This window comes from Choloepus didactylus, chromosome 8 (genome assembly GCF_015220235.1).
Source record: "Choloepus didactylus isolate mChoDid1 chromosome 8, mChoDid1.pri, whole genome shotgun sequence".
NCBI lineage: Eukaryota > Metazoa > Chordata > Mammalia > Pilosa > Megalonychidae > Choloepus > Choloepus didactylus.
The window spans coordinates 44522706-44539308 of NC_051314.1; the positions used below are offsets into that span (position 1 = coordinate 44522706).

Sequence of the window (16603 nt, forward strand, 5' to 3'; positions counted from 1 at the left end):
TCCCGCTGTTCAAAGTTAAGCAGCAGCAGTTGCACAAGTTCCAGCAACACTCTTAGCTAGTCACTACCGAGCTGGAAGCCAGAAACGTCTGAGGAGGTGAAGAGGAAACTTCTCTCCGCCCTTCACCGTGGAAATCCAGATACCTCCCTCCCTACCCCTGGATAAATTTGAGATAAGGTCCTGTAATTCGCTTGCCTTGCAGACCATGGCTCCTTTTGGAAGAAACTTGCTAAAGACTCGGCATAAAAACAGGTAAAGACAAGCGTGTGTGTGCGAGAATGTACTCAGAAGTCTAAGTGTGAAAGAATGTGTTTCCCTGGAGTTCGATTCTGATAAAAATTTCCCTTGGGGGCAAAGTCCTAGGGAGTTAGGTCTTGTACAGTGAATACCCAGTTGGTGAGGATATTGTTCCAGTATGGATGGTCGCAAGTGGCAAGGATCACAGAAAATAAAAAATTATATTTTTGACTTTTATTTTCTCTTCTGCCAATCTTGGTTCCACAACTAGCATCACCAACAGTTTCTCTGTTGCACGTTTGATGGTAGTAGCATGGCGAGTTTCATTTTGCTTTAGATGGAACATTAGCATATTACAGGAAGGGTTAAAATTTTGATGGAGATATAATCAGAATTTATAGCCACTAATTAAAAGGAAAAACACAGCTGTGTGTACAATCTGGAAACAATGCTGTGGGTCTGCTGAGAGGTGGGCATTCCTGAAATGTGAAAAGACCCAAAGTGAAACTGCTTTGCGGAGGCACTTTGTGTAAACTGATTCTGTGGAAAAACTTTCAGAACTTCAGGTGGTTTTAAGCATTAAAGGAAGACTCAAGCAGCTGTCCTCCTTAATCCTTATGATTATTATTTTACTTTGATTTCATGTGCTATTTCAAGCCCGCAATGCCCACAGTGTAAATGTAAATGTATTTGAAGCACTTACACACACAGATTTTTGAGCCAGTATGTGTCTTTTAGTTCCATTAAATATTTTTATTAGGACCTCAAGTGTTATATTTTTAAGCCTAAATACATAAGGCTAATTTTAGACCTGGGCTTTACCTTTTGAATATATTTATTTTGGCTAGGGGATTTCTTCTACTCTTTTCTCAGCCATGCCTGTTTGTACTTCTCATAATTTACTTACTGTAAATTTAAAAAGCATACAATTATATAGTAGGAAATGATATAAATTATTTTAAAGTGTCTGCTTGACAATTCAGAGTGATACAACTTTAAAGTATATCTCTATACTTTATTTTGTTCATGAGTGCTTGCTTTAAAAATTCTGGTTTTTAACTCATTCCAGATTTATTAATGACTTATTTTACTAAATTTCCTTTAAAAACTAAAACAATAATGAATACTATAAAACGTTCTAAGCCAGTTTTATTTGCTAATAACTTGATAATATATCACAAATATAACAATTCTGGTAATTAGACAAACTGTATGTTAGCAAACAAAATAAAATGGCTTGAGTATTTAAAAAATGTTAGCAATGGTTATCAAAATTAGTTTTGTGTTTTAATGGTGGCAATGTATTAAAAATCATTCCAGAAGACAAAATAAATAAATAAATCCTTACTGCTTTTTAAATGCTTATTCTGTAGCACTAATTTTGACGTACCTTTGTTTAAATGCCATCAAAATATATAAAAAATTTCTTTGGAGAAGTTTATGGTTTTATGAAACAAGTTATGTTTCTGGCACAGTGGTCCTCTAAATCCTATTCCTGGAGTTCAGAGTTTTGGATGTTGTTGCATGTTTTGTTTATTTTTTTGTTTGCTTGTTTGTTTTTAGCAGTTCAAGAATTCTGTCATTGGTAAACCAAATAACAGTGCAATATACCTCTGTATGCACCCTAGTGAGTTTCCTTCAGGGGTGTACATTCTCCATTTTCATAGCATCAGTTTTGTCACTGTACCATTTCCACTCCATCCATAAAACTAGCTTTCATTCAAGGAAGTGAGTATACAAACATCCCCTTTCTTTAATATGGTACTTTCTGTGCATAATTATAAAAAGATGAAAAGAACCATAAAAATATGGGAGTTTAATAGTATTTCAAGTTTCTCCGAAAATGAAAAGGTACTCCCCAAAGTGATGCTTTATTAGCAACGCAAGTATTTTGGCAGTTTGTATTAGTGACAATACGTGTAAGTTGCTGTAATGACTGAATGGTTCCCTTTACAGATTTTGTTTCTTTAATCCTTAAGAAAATTTTAAACTACAGCATATTGCTGGTTAGGGACATAAAAAATATGGATATTTCAAACTAAACAGTAAATAAGCCACATGGCATATTTGAAGTAGAATTATTGTGGGTTTTGTTTTTTTTTTCCAGTTTAGTATTGCTGTATTTGAGGTCTTTTTGTTTTGTTTTGTTTTGTTTTTTTCCCTTCTCAGAGATGAAACTTTAGTTACATAAGTTTATCCATTCTTTTTACCAAGTTCCATAATGAATTGAATAACATCACTCCAATGTATAGAAACCAGATATCCTTCCTTAAATGATGAGGGGTTCACTTTGTGATAAACATGTGATTTATGGTGAAACTGTTATCTGATAAGAGCCAGTGCATTATTTAAATATGAAGTTTAAAGTGTTTGTAGACTGTAAAGGAAGAATTTGAGTAATGTGTTTGTATACATTGTGATATACGATTATAAAGTAAAAGAGCTACTTAAGCATGATTGCATTTTTATCATCAAGAAAAAATACAGACTCCTAGAAGGAAAATGGTGTATTTAAGAGTGTATAATTTTGAGAAAAGTTTGCTTATTGAACTATTCTGCATCCTGTTCTCTGCCTGTCTTTTCATTTTTGCTGACTCTTGGAGTAATATATAATCACCAAAGATTAAGCCTTATAAGTTAGTTCTGTAAGTATTCTCAGAATATATGGATATTTGAGAGTCTTTGAGACAAATGGGGCACAAATGAAGCTTCAAAGTATGAGACATAAAAACCTTTAGAAAGCAAAGACCATGAAGCTTGGAGAGGGCAGGGCCATATTTGTCTAAACACCATTGTTTTCTCATGCCAAGGATGGTGTTGGCATATGGTAGGCCAGCAATATAGTTGTTTATATTATTTTGTAAATGAAAAATATAATTTGTACCCAAACTAGAAAAATTAATGTTAAAACTATTTTATTCTCTATTCATCATACAATGACTTTTATTAATATATAAAAACAAATACCTTATAAAGGATCATTTGACATTTAATGTAATCAAAACCCTAAGGAGATACACAATTAAGAATAACCAAGCTATTTTGCCTTACTAAAATTTTTTTCTAACATTTAAGAAACACTTCTTTCAAAAATTTGGGACAGCTTCTGAAAATTTGAAAATAATACATTGTATTTTGGAATACATGTTTTCAAGGTTTTCATTTCAAACTTTCATATAAATAAAAGAAATGAAACCAATCTAAAATTCATTACATGTACAATCAGAGTTAACCTTTTTTAGGTCTTCTAACTGTAGTTTAAGTGAAAGAATAGATTAGAATAATGTGTAACTGAGTTGAACAATATTAAACCCAGTCCAGAATAATTACAAATGCCACTGAGAAAAGAGAAGCTGTAAATATATACATTGTTTACAATTCTCGTAACTCATAACCAGGAAAAGTACAATTTTCAGAACATCTTTGATCTCAGGAGATAGATTGTTTACTTTGGTTCCAGAATAATAGAACATTCTGTGATTGAATCTCAAAGACATGCATATTTTCTTAAACAGAAGAATAAAAATGTTAGAGCCTTTAGACATTTTCAACAAACTTTTCAAGTCTTAAAGCACCCACTTTCTAAACTTGTTTTCTAAAAGTAACCAGGTTGCCATTGTTTCTCACATAAAAGCCAAAGATGCAAATAATGAAGCACCAATATACTTGATATTAATATGGATATTCAAAAATTGGATATAGATTATTAACATTTAGGCATTCATGTAGGTATTCATATATCCAGATTCTATTTTCAAGATGAAATTTTTTAAAAGTTAATGTTTCTAAATAGCAATCAGGGACTTTTTTTTAAAGTTCAGAAAAGTGGAATGTCACTTTAAAGCTTTGGAATACTTGGTTGTAAAACATGATTCTTTAGGTGTTTTGGTTATTTTTTTTTTATCAAATAAAAAAACATTTCCAAGCAAAATAAAGTAAAGCAATGGGGAAAACAAATATCCTGAAATAACTTCATTCCTTCCAATATATTCCTACCATACCAAAAGAAAACTAATGAAACATAGTCACCCCTGAGCATTCCCATATCATTAAGATAACCCTCAGTATTTTGTCTGTTCTTATTAGATTATTGTTCTCCCTTCCCTAGCTGCTGTCTATCTCTAGGTCCCCTATATTCTGTAATATAAGACACTTACTTTACATTTTTCACAGAGTGCACATCAGTGTGAAATACAATATCTCTCTTTAGGTGTTTTAATTAATAAAATTTGGAGGCAAATAGTTGGTTGGCCTTTTTACCAACCTTGCTGGAGGCAGAAAATTGTCTTGTAAAGTGGTGTCCCATATATTTTTCTGAAATGCAAAATTAGAATCTTTCATTTAGGTGATTTATAAGAGAAAAGAAAATTAACAATGAATATGAGAGCTAAATGTAGTTAATAAGACCTTTATAACTATTTTATATTACTATTTAGCTGTCCCTTAGCTTTCTCTATGACTTTAGTCCTAAAGGTTCAAAAATCCATCACAAATAAAATTAGGCATCCTCATTATATCAACTTGAAATTAAAAGCCTCTAAAATATATACTCCTAATGAATATATTGGAAGTAAGTATTACAGCTCTATTGTGCTATAATTGATTTGTAAAATTTGCTTTTAAACAAATTAGAACATATCTGGTCAATTTTTTAAAAACCAGGGGCATTACATTGCCTCTATGAGTACATTATATCATGACTGCTTCATCAGAAAGAAGAATTAAGCTTTGTGGCTAGGGTAAATGTTAGTGGCAAGAAGGATGTCTTCTCTCCGCAGTTAGTACTATGGTAATTTATGAATTCTGCAAAGTGGAAAATTATCATATACTTTTGTAACCTTCCAATAAAGATTTTAAATGTTTCCAAAACTGGATCAAGAATTGTCAGGTATTTGAGTGTGTAAATCTTATGTTACCAGGAGTTCCTGAAAGAGATTTCCCTTGATGATACCTGGTAATTTAAGTAGCTATTAGTTGGCAGCAGACAGCCCATTAGAAACAAAGACAGGAATGCTTTTTTCCTGGCAAAAATATTTGGAAAGTAGTGGCAGTGGTGAAACTGAGCTCTAGGTTAAAACTTGAATTGTTAAAAAAACCATAAACCAACATAAACTGCACTAGATAAGGTGTCGTGTTACGTGTTCTCCTATCAGTTCACGAAACATGTCAAGGCAAAAAGTTTTAAATGGATTTTTGAAGAAAAGTTTTTAAAAGTTTGAAGCTGGCTAACATTTTTGGTTAGATAATGTCTTTATTACCTGGACTAAAATATCAGAAAATTTTGTTGCTATCTAATCGGTATGTAGTTGAGAAGCTCTGGTAATGGCTCTAAATAATTTACAAAAGTATGTCTCTATGTTGTTGACTTTAATTCTGAAAATGGAAAAAATTGAAGCAGGGGTACAGGTTTATCTCTTTCAGGAATATGTGAATACCAGACCTGTCAAGGAACTTCTTGGTATCTGGTATATTAGTTTTCCAAAATAAGGCCTCATGTTATCTACACCATGTACATATCAAAGGAAAAAAATTAGCATACTTCTATGTTCTAACATTCTTTAATTTATATTTGCTTAAGGAGTATTTTTTTTTTTTAACATTCTTTTGGCAAAACACAACAATGATTTCTTAAGAGTTAATGATTTACTATTTTTTAAAGGATTGTGATTTCTTTCCTCTGGAGGCTACTTTAATACTACACCTTGCAGAGAGAGTTTACATATTTTTTGGTTAGAACTGAAAGGAATACCCAAAACAATTACTAATATGAATTATTATCCAAGTGCAAAGTAATTACTTTACTTGAATAGAAGAGAGCCTTGGGAAAATGTTTATCACTGGCAGTGATAAGCAAGGTATTTCAAGAATAAAAATGACCAATCTTAAGTGTGCAGACAAACAAGGAACTTTATCCATACAGGTTTATATCTAGAGGCTGGAATGCACTCTGTTTTATAAATAAAGTGATTTAAGGATTCTATAGTAAATTCTCTGGAGTATAGTTTCAATTCTAGATAAAAACTGTTTGTAGTAGTACTTGGCAGACAGTAGGTGTTCAATAAATATTTGCTGACTGAGAACATAAATTCAACAAAAATACATACCAAATACAGCTGGTCTCCAAAACAGTACATGGATCAGAGTAGTGGATAGGTACATTTTGTTGAATGGATGTATGGGCAACTTAAATAAAGGGTAGACTTCAAATCATCCCTGCTCCTGGGCTCAACTCCTCCTTGCTTTCTGATGGTGAGGGGCCATATCTGACTTATGAGACTTTATGGGCCTGTGGTAGAAAACAAGCCAAGAAGCAAGGGTGTTCATTCTTCTCTAGGGATGCTCATTGTTTCCCTTGTATTCATTGAAAACAAATTGCATATGCATGTAAGAGAGGTTTGGTGGGTGATGGTGTACGGCTTCTGCAGATATTACTGCTGAATGTGGAGCATTTCCTCCTTTTTCTCTGAGATACAAGAGGAAGAGAGAAAGACTGAGAGACAGAGAGAGAAATGGGAATGTTTCTTTGACTTATGACTCTCTTCTATGATTGGGAACTGTTTTCTTACATAAAAGGAAGATTTTTGCTCTTTGTGTAGAATTATTACAGTTTTGAGACAAAGGGAAAATGTTAGAAATAAGCAGAAAAATATCTTGGCTAAGAATTTCAGCTCTATAGTCACATACACTTTAGAGAATATTCCAGCTTTATCATTAATAAATGTGTATTCTGGGGCAAAAATTTTATCTTTCTGATACAATAACTGAAATACTAATAACATGCAGAGGCAAATTCAAGATATAGAATTTGTGGTAAGATATAGAATTCGTGTGTAAGTAAACAATACACAGTTATGAACCTAAAAAATTACTAGGTCACTAGTAAAAAATTACTAGGTCACTCTGAGGTCTTGGAAGAGGACTGTGCAGATGACGGGGTCCTGATAATCCACCTCTGCTAACACTTATAACATTCATTATGTGCCAGGTACTGTTAAGTTATTTACATATATCTACATATATCATCTCATTTAATCTTTACAACAATACTGTGAAAAAGGTACTATTATTTTCCATATTTTACATATTAGGCAACTAATACTCAAAGTAGTTAAGAAACTAATAAATGGCATAACCAGGAATCCAACCCACATTCTTAACCATTACCTCATATGTCCCATTTAGGATTTTAGTTTTCTCATCTGCAAAATAGAGTTAACCTAAACCAACATGTTTTTGATTAAATCTGATTTTATAAAGAAGAATTATAACAGTGCTAGGTACATAATAAAAGCTCAATAAATGCTCACTCATTGCCCAGGCATGATTCAAAATGCTACGAAATATACCACCTAGGTTCTGAAAGCTTAAGCATGATGTGATACTTGGAGCTTTGAAACTTCAACTTTGACTTGCTAGAACTTCTGTATCACCACTGTCCTTCCCCACTGTACATATAAAGGGGTAGATTTATATATTACAGAATGCAATTAGGAATGAGTACAGATGTTGTACAGAATTATCTTTGTATCTTCATGAGATATTTGAATACTGATAACTTTTAGGTTTAATCCTCTTTTTTGCCTCTTTTGAGCCAAAATCGTTAGGCCATTAATGATTTGGCAAAGCAAAGATAGCATTGTGTTGTTTAAGAGCTATTTCCTATATGTTATTGTAGAGTTTGATAAAAGGAAATGGTATATAATTTAAATAGTTTTGTCTTATCTTTATTTTATAAAATGAGAGGTTGAATTATATACATAAGGTCCCTTTCAAGTTTAAGCCTCTATGACACTAAAATATGCACTGCAGAGTAGGATTTAACTCTAATGGAACCACTTGTTTACCTTTTCGAGATAACTTAAAAAATAGAAGTACAAGAAGTATTTTTTTGTAATTTTATTTTAACTCAAACATGATGCATTGCCACATAACTTCCACCATGAAAGGTAGCATTTTGGTGCATGTGAAATGTATTTATTTTTGCTTACAAAATGATGTGCTCAGTTTATAAATGATAATACAATCTAACAAGTGCCTGTGTTTACTAATTGCTAAGCATTGTTCTACATTTACCACCAAAATGCATGAATGACATGAGTAGCTTTATTTTCACTTTTCTTTATCACTGGTAAACTCAGTATTTGGTATAGTACCAGACTTGCAAAGACACGACCCCATTCCTAAGAGATTAAACTCCTAATTGGGGAAACAGCACAATGGTTAAATGTCTCATGCATGAACTATTTTTTTAATTACTCTCCCATGGGAAAACTATCTTTGACAGAGTAGATAAAATCACAGTTTTTATAATGCAATTAAGAAAATGAAAGTGTAGTCTCTTGAAATTGAGGAAGGGCTGTTCCTCCATAGAAGAGGTGCTCAATAAATGTTGCTGATTAACTTTTAAGTAGAAGGACAGAAGAAAGGAGTAAAAGTAGGCAAAGGAAAACAAAAGGAGCATCATATAATTAGCATTATTAAGCTCCCACATTTAGGTGACAGGCTTGGACAAGACAAGGGAATTCAACAAGGTATAGATGTAGGAGGGGGTTGAATCACACAGAGCCAAGACTGACTCAGATACAATAATCAAAAGAGAAGAATCCAGGAAACAGCAATATGATTAGTTTGGTGAGAATTCACAATTTTTATTGGGTTGGTAAAAAAAAAAATTTACAACTGATATTACAAAGTAAGTATTTAGAAAAAAATTAAGGATATGCTTATATAAAAGTGTCAGATTTTGCTAGGCACAGGTTTCAACAACCAGGAATCTCTTTCAACATGGCCCAGAACAACTCCGCAAACAACATGATCGCTACACACCAAAGGTGCAGTTGCACCAAATTCACAGCCGACCAGTTGAAAATCCTCATCAACACCTTCAACCAAAAACCTTACCCGGGTCATGCCACCAAACAAAAACTTGCTTTAGAAATTAACGCTGAAGAGTCGAGAATCCAGATTTGGTTTCAGAATCGAAGAGCTCGACAGTCATTCCAGAGACGAACAGAACCCGAGCAGGCCTTGGAATCAAGCCAGGCCCACAGGCAACACCTCCCTGCGGAGAGTCAAGCTACTCTAGATAGACGGTGCCGCACCTGCTATACATCTTCCCAATTACGCACTCTCATCAAGGCGTTCAAGAACAACCCTTACCCTGGGATTGATTCCAGAGAACAGCTTGCTAAAGAAATTGGGGTTCCAGAGTCAAGAGTCCAAGTTTGGTTTCAAAACCGAAGATCTAGATTATTTGCCCAGAGAAAAAGAGAACCTGATGAGATCTTAGAACAAATACAAGACAAGGGGCAAAATCCCTGAGATGAGAAGGTTCACGGCATAGAAGCGACGCAAAATATCACCAACCTCATTAGCAATTGTTTTATTTCTCTGGAACCAGAATGAGGGGGCACAGAAACTAGTTCAGTGTATCTGATATCATCATCCTGAGCCCCAAATATTTCTCACTCTTGCTGGGGATGCACCCTTCCTCTGAGACTGCAAGTTGAGCATTCTGGAAATGTTAAGCAAGACTTCGGGGACAGAGATAGGTCCAAGAGGCACTCCACAGCACTACTGACCCAGCCTGGACCCAGAGTTCATCAGATCTGAGGACAATGAAAATAAAATGAATACAGATCAATGTATGTAAAAATTTCAAAGTGAATGTTTTATGAAGAACAAGATATATATTGTCTCAAAGAATCTACACACAGGTTACTTATTAATTAAAAAAGGAAAACTGATAAATTTGCAATGGAAAAACCTGACAGATTCCACTGTGACCAAGTGCACGACATTCACTTTACCAACAGTAATACAGACTGACATGAGGTGCCACCTGAAATGAAGCATCTAAGACACAATATCCCTTCTGTGGTTTTACTGCCAAAAGTGCTCATGCTTAATTTAATCATAAGCAAACAGCAGGCAAAATTGAGTGACATTCTGCAAAGTTACAGACCTGTACTCTTCAACAGTGGATTGAATTGCAGTAAGGTTGGAGAGAAAGTATTCTAACTCAGGAAGTCTCCTGAAGAGTTATCTTCTATATGTAGCATTTATATGGGGAAGGGACACAAAAACAGAGACCTGTTTATGTCTAAAATTTCTCTCCAAAGATGCTCAAGAAACTGTTAATGTTAGTTATCTCTTGGGAAGAGAGGTGGAAAATTGAAATGGGAAATAGAACTGTTTTTTCACTTTGATATATGTATTTTTTTACTTGTCGTACCAAATAGTCAACTCAAAATTTCTCAGTTTAATCACTTCCAAGTATACCATTCATTCATTGGCATTGATTCTATTTGCAATATTGTGCTGCCATCACTAACACCCATTACCTCAACTTTTTCATCACCTCAAAGAGAAACTGCACCCATTAAGCAATAACTCCCCCTCCCCACACCTTCCTCTTCCCCACCTCCTGCTGCCATGGTCACTGGTATCCTTTAATCTACAACTGTTGCTGTGAAGTTTGCTTATTACAGGTATTTCATATAAACTATATCGTATAATCATACAAAAAAAAAAGTGTCAGATTTAAAGTTATCTGTAGTTGTCTGCTGTTCAGTTTAACACAGCAATTGTATTTAATTCATCAGTTTATAAGTTCATAGAATAGAGTGTCTCCACCATTGCACAGGTCTTAATTTTATTTCAATTAATGCAGATTATGGCCCAACTTTGACAAATTTTCATGCCCATAGTTGATAGGAGTTTTGGGTCTGAGGCCTACTGAAGTGCCCTACAAATGTATGTTCATTGTTCTCCACAAAAGAATGAGACTTTTTAGTCCCATCTAAAATACTTTTTTGTTAGTCTAATGCTCCTTATTTACTCTGATCTTTTTATATTTCACTGCAGTTTTAACTGAGAAACTTAGGACTCAGTAGGAGGGCTTTTGTTTTGGAGGATCACAGTCTTCCACAGAGTGTGAGGATACCTATATTTAGCTCTGCATGTAAAACCTCACATCTTCCTGGAAGCTGTGAGAGATGCTATTGAAAAACCATGGATGTTCCCATTGGTTAGACATACAATAACCACATTCTCACATGAAGGAAAGACTTGTAGATGGTTAAAAAACACTTAAGAAGCTATAGTGGACCTTTGAGATGCCATCTCTATTAACAGTGAACTAGGAACCTTATAGAAGTGGACCACAAAGTATTCAACTTGGTGTCTTGACTGTCCGTTCCTTTAGTCTAGCAGGGAGAGCCAAAGAATTTCTTCTTCTTACTATTAATAATGCTAATAAAACTTAGACTAAGTTACTTTTTATTCCTGTTGTTCATTTTTAGTGGTCCCACTTTTTAGTAGAGACTTGCTATAATCACATTTTAGAGGATTAAGTAAAATGATATGCTATATAATGCTTACATAACCTGTACATACTGTAGTATTGCTTTCTAAACTTTTATCATTTAAAAAAATTATGAAGTCATGAACTGTCCCATTCTGTCAGATTTGGCATCTACTCATATATATTTTACTTGTTGTAACTAAAGATGATGGCTATTTAATAATTTTTAAGAAGTCAGAAATATTTGTCGAAGCCCCATTTTGGAGGCACTATGAAAGACTAAAGATGAATCAGATATGGAGCATACTTTTAAGGAACTTACTGATTTGTAAAATACACAGGATGTACATAAATAATTGAAATATAAAGTAGGCAGTTTTAACCATCACAATAAAATCCATGTATTTTACAGATATTATTTACCTCTTAATGTGTGTCATATGTATATATTAATATACTACGGAAAGAGTTATTCTGTCCATAGGTGCTAGGGATAGAGTAGTGAGCAAGATAGTCAAGTTCTTATTCTCATTGAGTTTACAGCGCAGTGGTGGACAGACAAACAATAAAGAAATAATAACTGCATAAGACATTTCAGATAGTGTTTATTGCTATAAGGAAAGAAACCTAAATGCTATAAGAGAGAGTGTGTGGAGGTCTGGGAAGGGGAGGCATTTGAGTTAAGACTTGAATTACCAAAGGGGATTAAGCATGTAAAGTTCTGGAGGAACAGTATTTTAGGTAGATGGAACAGAAAAGGTAAAGGCACTGAAATGGAAAAGAGAAGTGGAATTGTAAGAGAACAGAAAGAATATCAGTGAATAAGGGGCCAATTAGTAGGAGATATTTTTGAGGACTTAGGTGGGGATATGATCATTAGGTATTTATGGATCATCAGGGATGTTTGTGCTTTAAATGCAAGGAAAATCCATTGAATGTTGTTAAGCAGGGAAATTATATGATTTTATTTATGTTTTATAAAATGTCACCCTGACTACTCTGTGGAAGAGGGAATGTAGTAGAACTAAGAGTGGAAGCAGTTAGGAAGGCATTGCAATAAATGATGACTAGTGTGATAACAGTAGAGAAGGAGAGGTGTGACAAAATACATACATTTTGGAAATAGAACTGTTGGGATTTGCTGATGGGTATGGAACAATGAAAAAATGAAGTGCGATTCCAAAATTTTTGGCTTCAGCAACTGTGTAAATGGTAGTGTCAACTATGGAAAGGGAGTCATTTACTGGAGATCAGGTTTTTTGGGGGAATAGGTGGGAAATTAATTAATGGTTCTGCTGTGATCTTTTAGTTTGAAATGCTTATTAAATATCCAAGTAGAGATGTTCAGTACAAAATTGGTACCTGAAATTCAGGAGAAGAGATACAGATGAAGTGGGGTGTGAGGCCAGAAGGAGAGACCAACCCCTCTACAGTTTCACAAGGCAGCAGTTGAACTGGATCCTGAATGAGAGGGAAGGTTTTGATATAATGAGATTGGAGAATATTGCAGGAAAAAAATGAGAAAAGGCAAAGTGTTTGGCATGAAAACGTCAAGGCAGTTTATGGAAGACTAAATAGATTATTTTAAACTCTCATTTTTGGATGGTGGGATCCACTGAGGATTTTGAACAAGGAAAGCACATGACTATTATGCACCATGAAGATTAATCTGGTAGAAATGTATAGAAAATAATGGAGGGAGTTGATAAAGATTAGGAGTTGTCCAGTTATGAAAGAGTTAAAGAGATCTCTTACATAAAAGCAAAAGGAGATGAATTCAAAAGAGTCACCATGGAGGCAGAATTCATAGGTATTCAAAATTGAATGGATGGGGCAGTAGAAAATTTCAGGACAGAAAAAGAATCAATGATAACTATAATTTGGTGTCTGAGTGATGCCAAATAAAGGGGTGTCATCATTAAGAACAGAAAAGAAAGGTGAGGATAATTTGGGGGAGGGAAGCACATCAAGGTGAAAAGTCAAAAATTCAAGGTGTCATTTGAATGTTTCCAAATATTCCACCTCCAAACACCTGGTGTTTGGACACACTGCACTTGAGATGGGGCTGTAAAAGCAGCCTTTCATCCAACATACTCTCATCCCTCCTGACATCCATATGAGGCTGATTAATATGGAGCATACTGCGCCTGGAGTGGGACTTTAAAGACAAAACACACTGTTTTCCCAGTGATGCAATTCAGACTGACTAATCTATGTTAAACCCACTGAGTCCACATGAGACATTTAGCAGCTCTTCTTTGAGTGATCCTTTAGTCATTGTCTTTAGTTTAAATTACTACCAAATGTGGCTATCACTTCCATTAGATTTTAAGTTTCTTCTGTATAAAGACCATTTTATTTTCTTCTTTTCATTCCCTAGAGATCCTTGCACAGAATACTTGTGTTCATAGTGGAGATCATAAATGTTTTATTGTTTAAATAAATAAAATCTAGATTTTTGGCTCAGATACATCATCAATATCAGGGGGAGGTGGTGGAAATATTTTTGTGTAAAGGGCCACATAGTAAATATTTTAGAGTTTGTGAGCCCTAATGTCTCTGCTTCACCTCTCTATCATTGTAGTATGAAAACAACCAGACAATATATATTTAATTGGGCACAGCTGTGTTCCAATAAATGAGCAGAGGGAAAGATATGGCCACCAGGCCCTGGTTATCAGATCCCTGATCTATATTACTGATTGAAAAGTTGCCTTCATTTAATCCACAACGTTCTCAAAAAAGAAGCACTTAACACCTACTATGTTATACACTTAGGTTTCAAAGGTGAAATATGCAGTCCAGGACCTGCCTGGCAAACTAGCAAAAGGTAAACATCATGCAAAGAATAAAATGCTATTACTGAGTGTACAGTGGTTTCTTTAGATGCATCAAGAATGGGCACCTATTTCTATCTGGAATGATGGGTGTGGGGTTATTCAGAAAAGATAAAGGAATTTTCTTAAAAAGCAAAATCTGAAGCAGAACAGAGTCAAACGGAGAAGGGGAGAAAACGTAGTTTCGGGTGAGGAAACAGGTTATGGAAAGTCCCAGAATCAAAACAAAAGCATGGTAGATGCAGCTCAATCCAGCCTAGCAATCAACAGAGTGATATATGTCACTGCTAGGTAACCCTCATATTAGATCTGTCAGGGTCCAGCAAGAACTTAGAAATGGCTAGCCCAATGTGCACAATGAGTGCTTGGTTACGAATTGGAGAGGTAGATCGTGAAAGGAATCCTCGTAGCAGGCCCAAAAAGAAAAGAAAGAAATTTAAAATAAAGGACTTGGGAACCATTTCAAGAATTTTAATCAAGGTAGGTGCACAATTATATTTGCATTAAATTAAAAAAGGGCAATCTGGCACAATTTTGTAGATGACAAATGTGAAGAGGCTAAAAGTTTATTATAATAATCCAATATTGTAGTAGCTTACTAAAGTAATCTAGAGTAAAACAAAGGGTTTTCTGAATTGTGGCAGTGATGATGGATAGATATGAAGGGGCATATCTGAGACAGTTAGTAGGAAACTAAGAAAGACATTGGGACTGTTAACAGGTGAAAAGACAGAGTGAAGAGTCTAGGAAGCCTCCCAGTTTTCAAGCTTGGGACATGGAGTAGGGGGATGGTGTTTACATTCAGTAAGATGGAAAATCAAGAGATAGTATAGATTGGGATATGGGAAGAAAGGTGTTAGTTTTGGTAAGTTAGTTTTGATGTGTTAAGTTTGAGATGCCTATGGGTTATGCAAATATAAATATCAAAGATGCAAAGAAGGAAGTTGGAAATATGAGTCTAGAGCTCAAGAACTCTGGGGCAAAATAATTATATTTGGAAACTATTGTTACACGATTTTTTGGTAAAGTTATGGATGATATTATGGTCACCCAGAAAAATGTGACAAGAAATGAGTTGCAGTCAGGACCTGGGAGATGTCAACTGCATTGGTTTTCAGTCATTGTCTAATAAAATGCCTCCAAAATTAGTGGCTGAAATCAACAGGAATTGATTACTTTTCATGATTCTGTGGATTAGCTGGCTTGCTGGCTAGCTGGTTTCTCTGATGGTTTCCATGATTCTATGAATTGACTGGGTGATTCTTCTGTTGATTTTGCCTGGCATCTCTCATGCAACTGTGAGTTGGCACAGGGTGGGGTTCAGTGAGGTAGCTGAGATAGCTGTGGGTCTCTCTCTAAATGGTCTTTCATCAAGTGATTTTTCATCAAGTGACTTTCATCAAGTGGCTTTCTAAGAAGTGGGAGCTGCAAGGTTTCTTGAGGCCTGTACTCCAGGGCTTGTACAACTTTGCTTTGCCACATTCTATTAGTCATAGCAAGTCCTGAGGCCAATTTGAGGAGTAAGGAAATTGACTCCTTTTCTTTATAGAAGCTATAAAGAATTTTGCCATGCTAATCTACCACATGTACATTTACTGAATACACAGAGGAATCAAGGCCCATGATGGGTAGAGAAGGAAAAGCTAGAGTCCTGAGGGGATGTAGAAGAAAAAGCTTGAAGGAGAAAGAAAGAACCATGTGAGAGTGGCATCACAAAAGTCAAGGAGTGGAGAGATGTAACAGTAACAGGGAGAGGTCAACAATGCATAATGTTGCAAAGAGGCCAAGTCAAGTTAGTTCTGCAAATGGCTATTGGGTAATGCAATTAGGAATTTTCTAATGACCTTAAAAAGAAATGTATCTATGCAGGGCGGGTAGGAACAGAGTTCATTTTGTAGTGGGTTGAATAGTTATTGGGAAGTGATGAACTAGAGAGAGTAACTGTGGATTGCAATTTGAGTTTGACTGTAAAGGAAAGATAGTAAAGGGGAATATGTGGTCAAATGAAGGTCATTACAATGTGGCAAGAGTTACAGACAAAGTAGAAAGTGCCAGAAGACATAAAGAGCTTAAGAAGGGACAGATTATAAAGCAGAATCCTAGAGGAGAAAGAAACTGAAATTGAGAGCATATTAAATAGATTTAACCTTGGAAAGGAGAACGGACATTCAAGTTTTTCTCCTGTCCATTAACAAAATGGTGTTAGATTTTATGACAGATCCTG

At 34.9% G+C, this 16603-nt stretch overlaps 2 protein-coding genes across 3 annotated transcripts in view; both read left to right on the forward strand.

The window, feature by feature from the left end:
• Positions 1-16603, forward strand: part of RASSF9 (Ras association domain family member 9) — a 158449-nt gene continuing 141846 nt past the window's right edge. For both annotated transcript variants that reach the window (XR_005218558.1, XM_037848043.1), the window contains exon 1: positions 1-252. Coding sequence is in view for 1 of the 2 variants with exons in the window: in XM_037848043.1 (XP_037703971.1) it covers positions 206-252 (47 nt within the window). In the remaining variant the exon portion in view is untranslated. The remainder of the gene's footprint in view (positions 253-16603) is intronic.
• Positions 9022-9823, forward strand: LOC119543278 (double homeobox protein A-like). Its single transcript, XM_037848045.1, has one exon. It carries the CDS (start codon positions 9022-9024, stop codon positions 9556-9558), a length of 537 nt encoding a protein of 178 aa, XP_037703973.1. The 3' UTR covers positions 9559-9823.

Coding starts and splice junctions, on each gene's coding strand:
- LOC119543278 (XM_037848045.1), top strand. CDS start 9,022: ATGGCCCAGAACAACTCCGCAAACAACATGATCGCTACACACCAAAGG.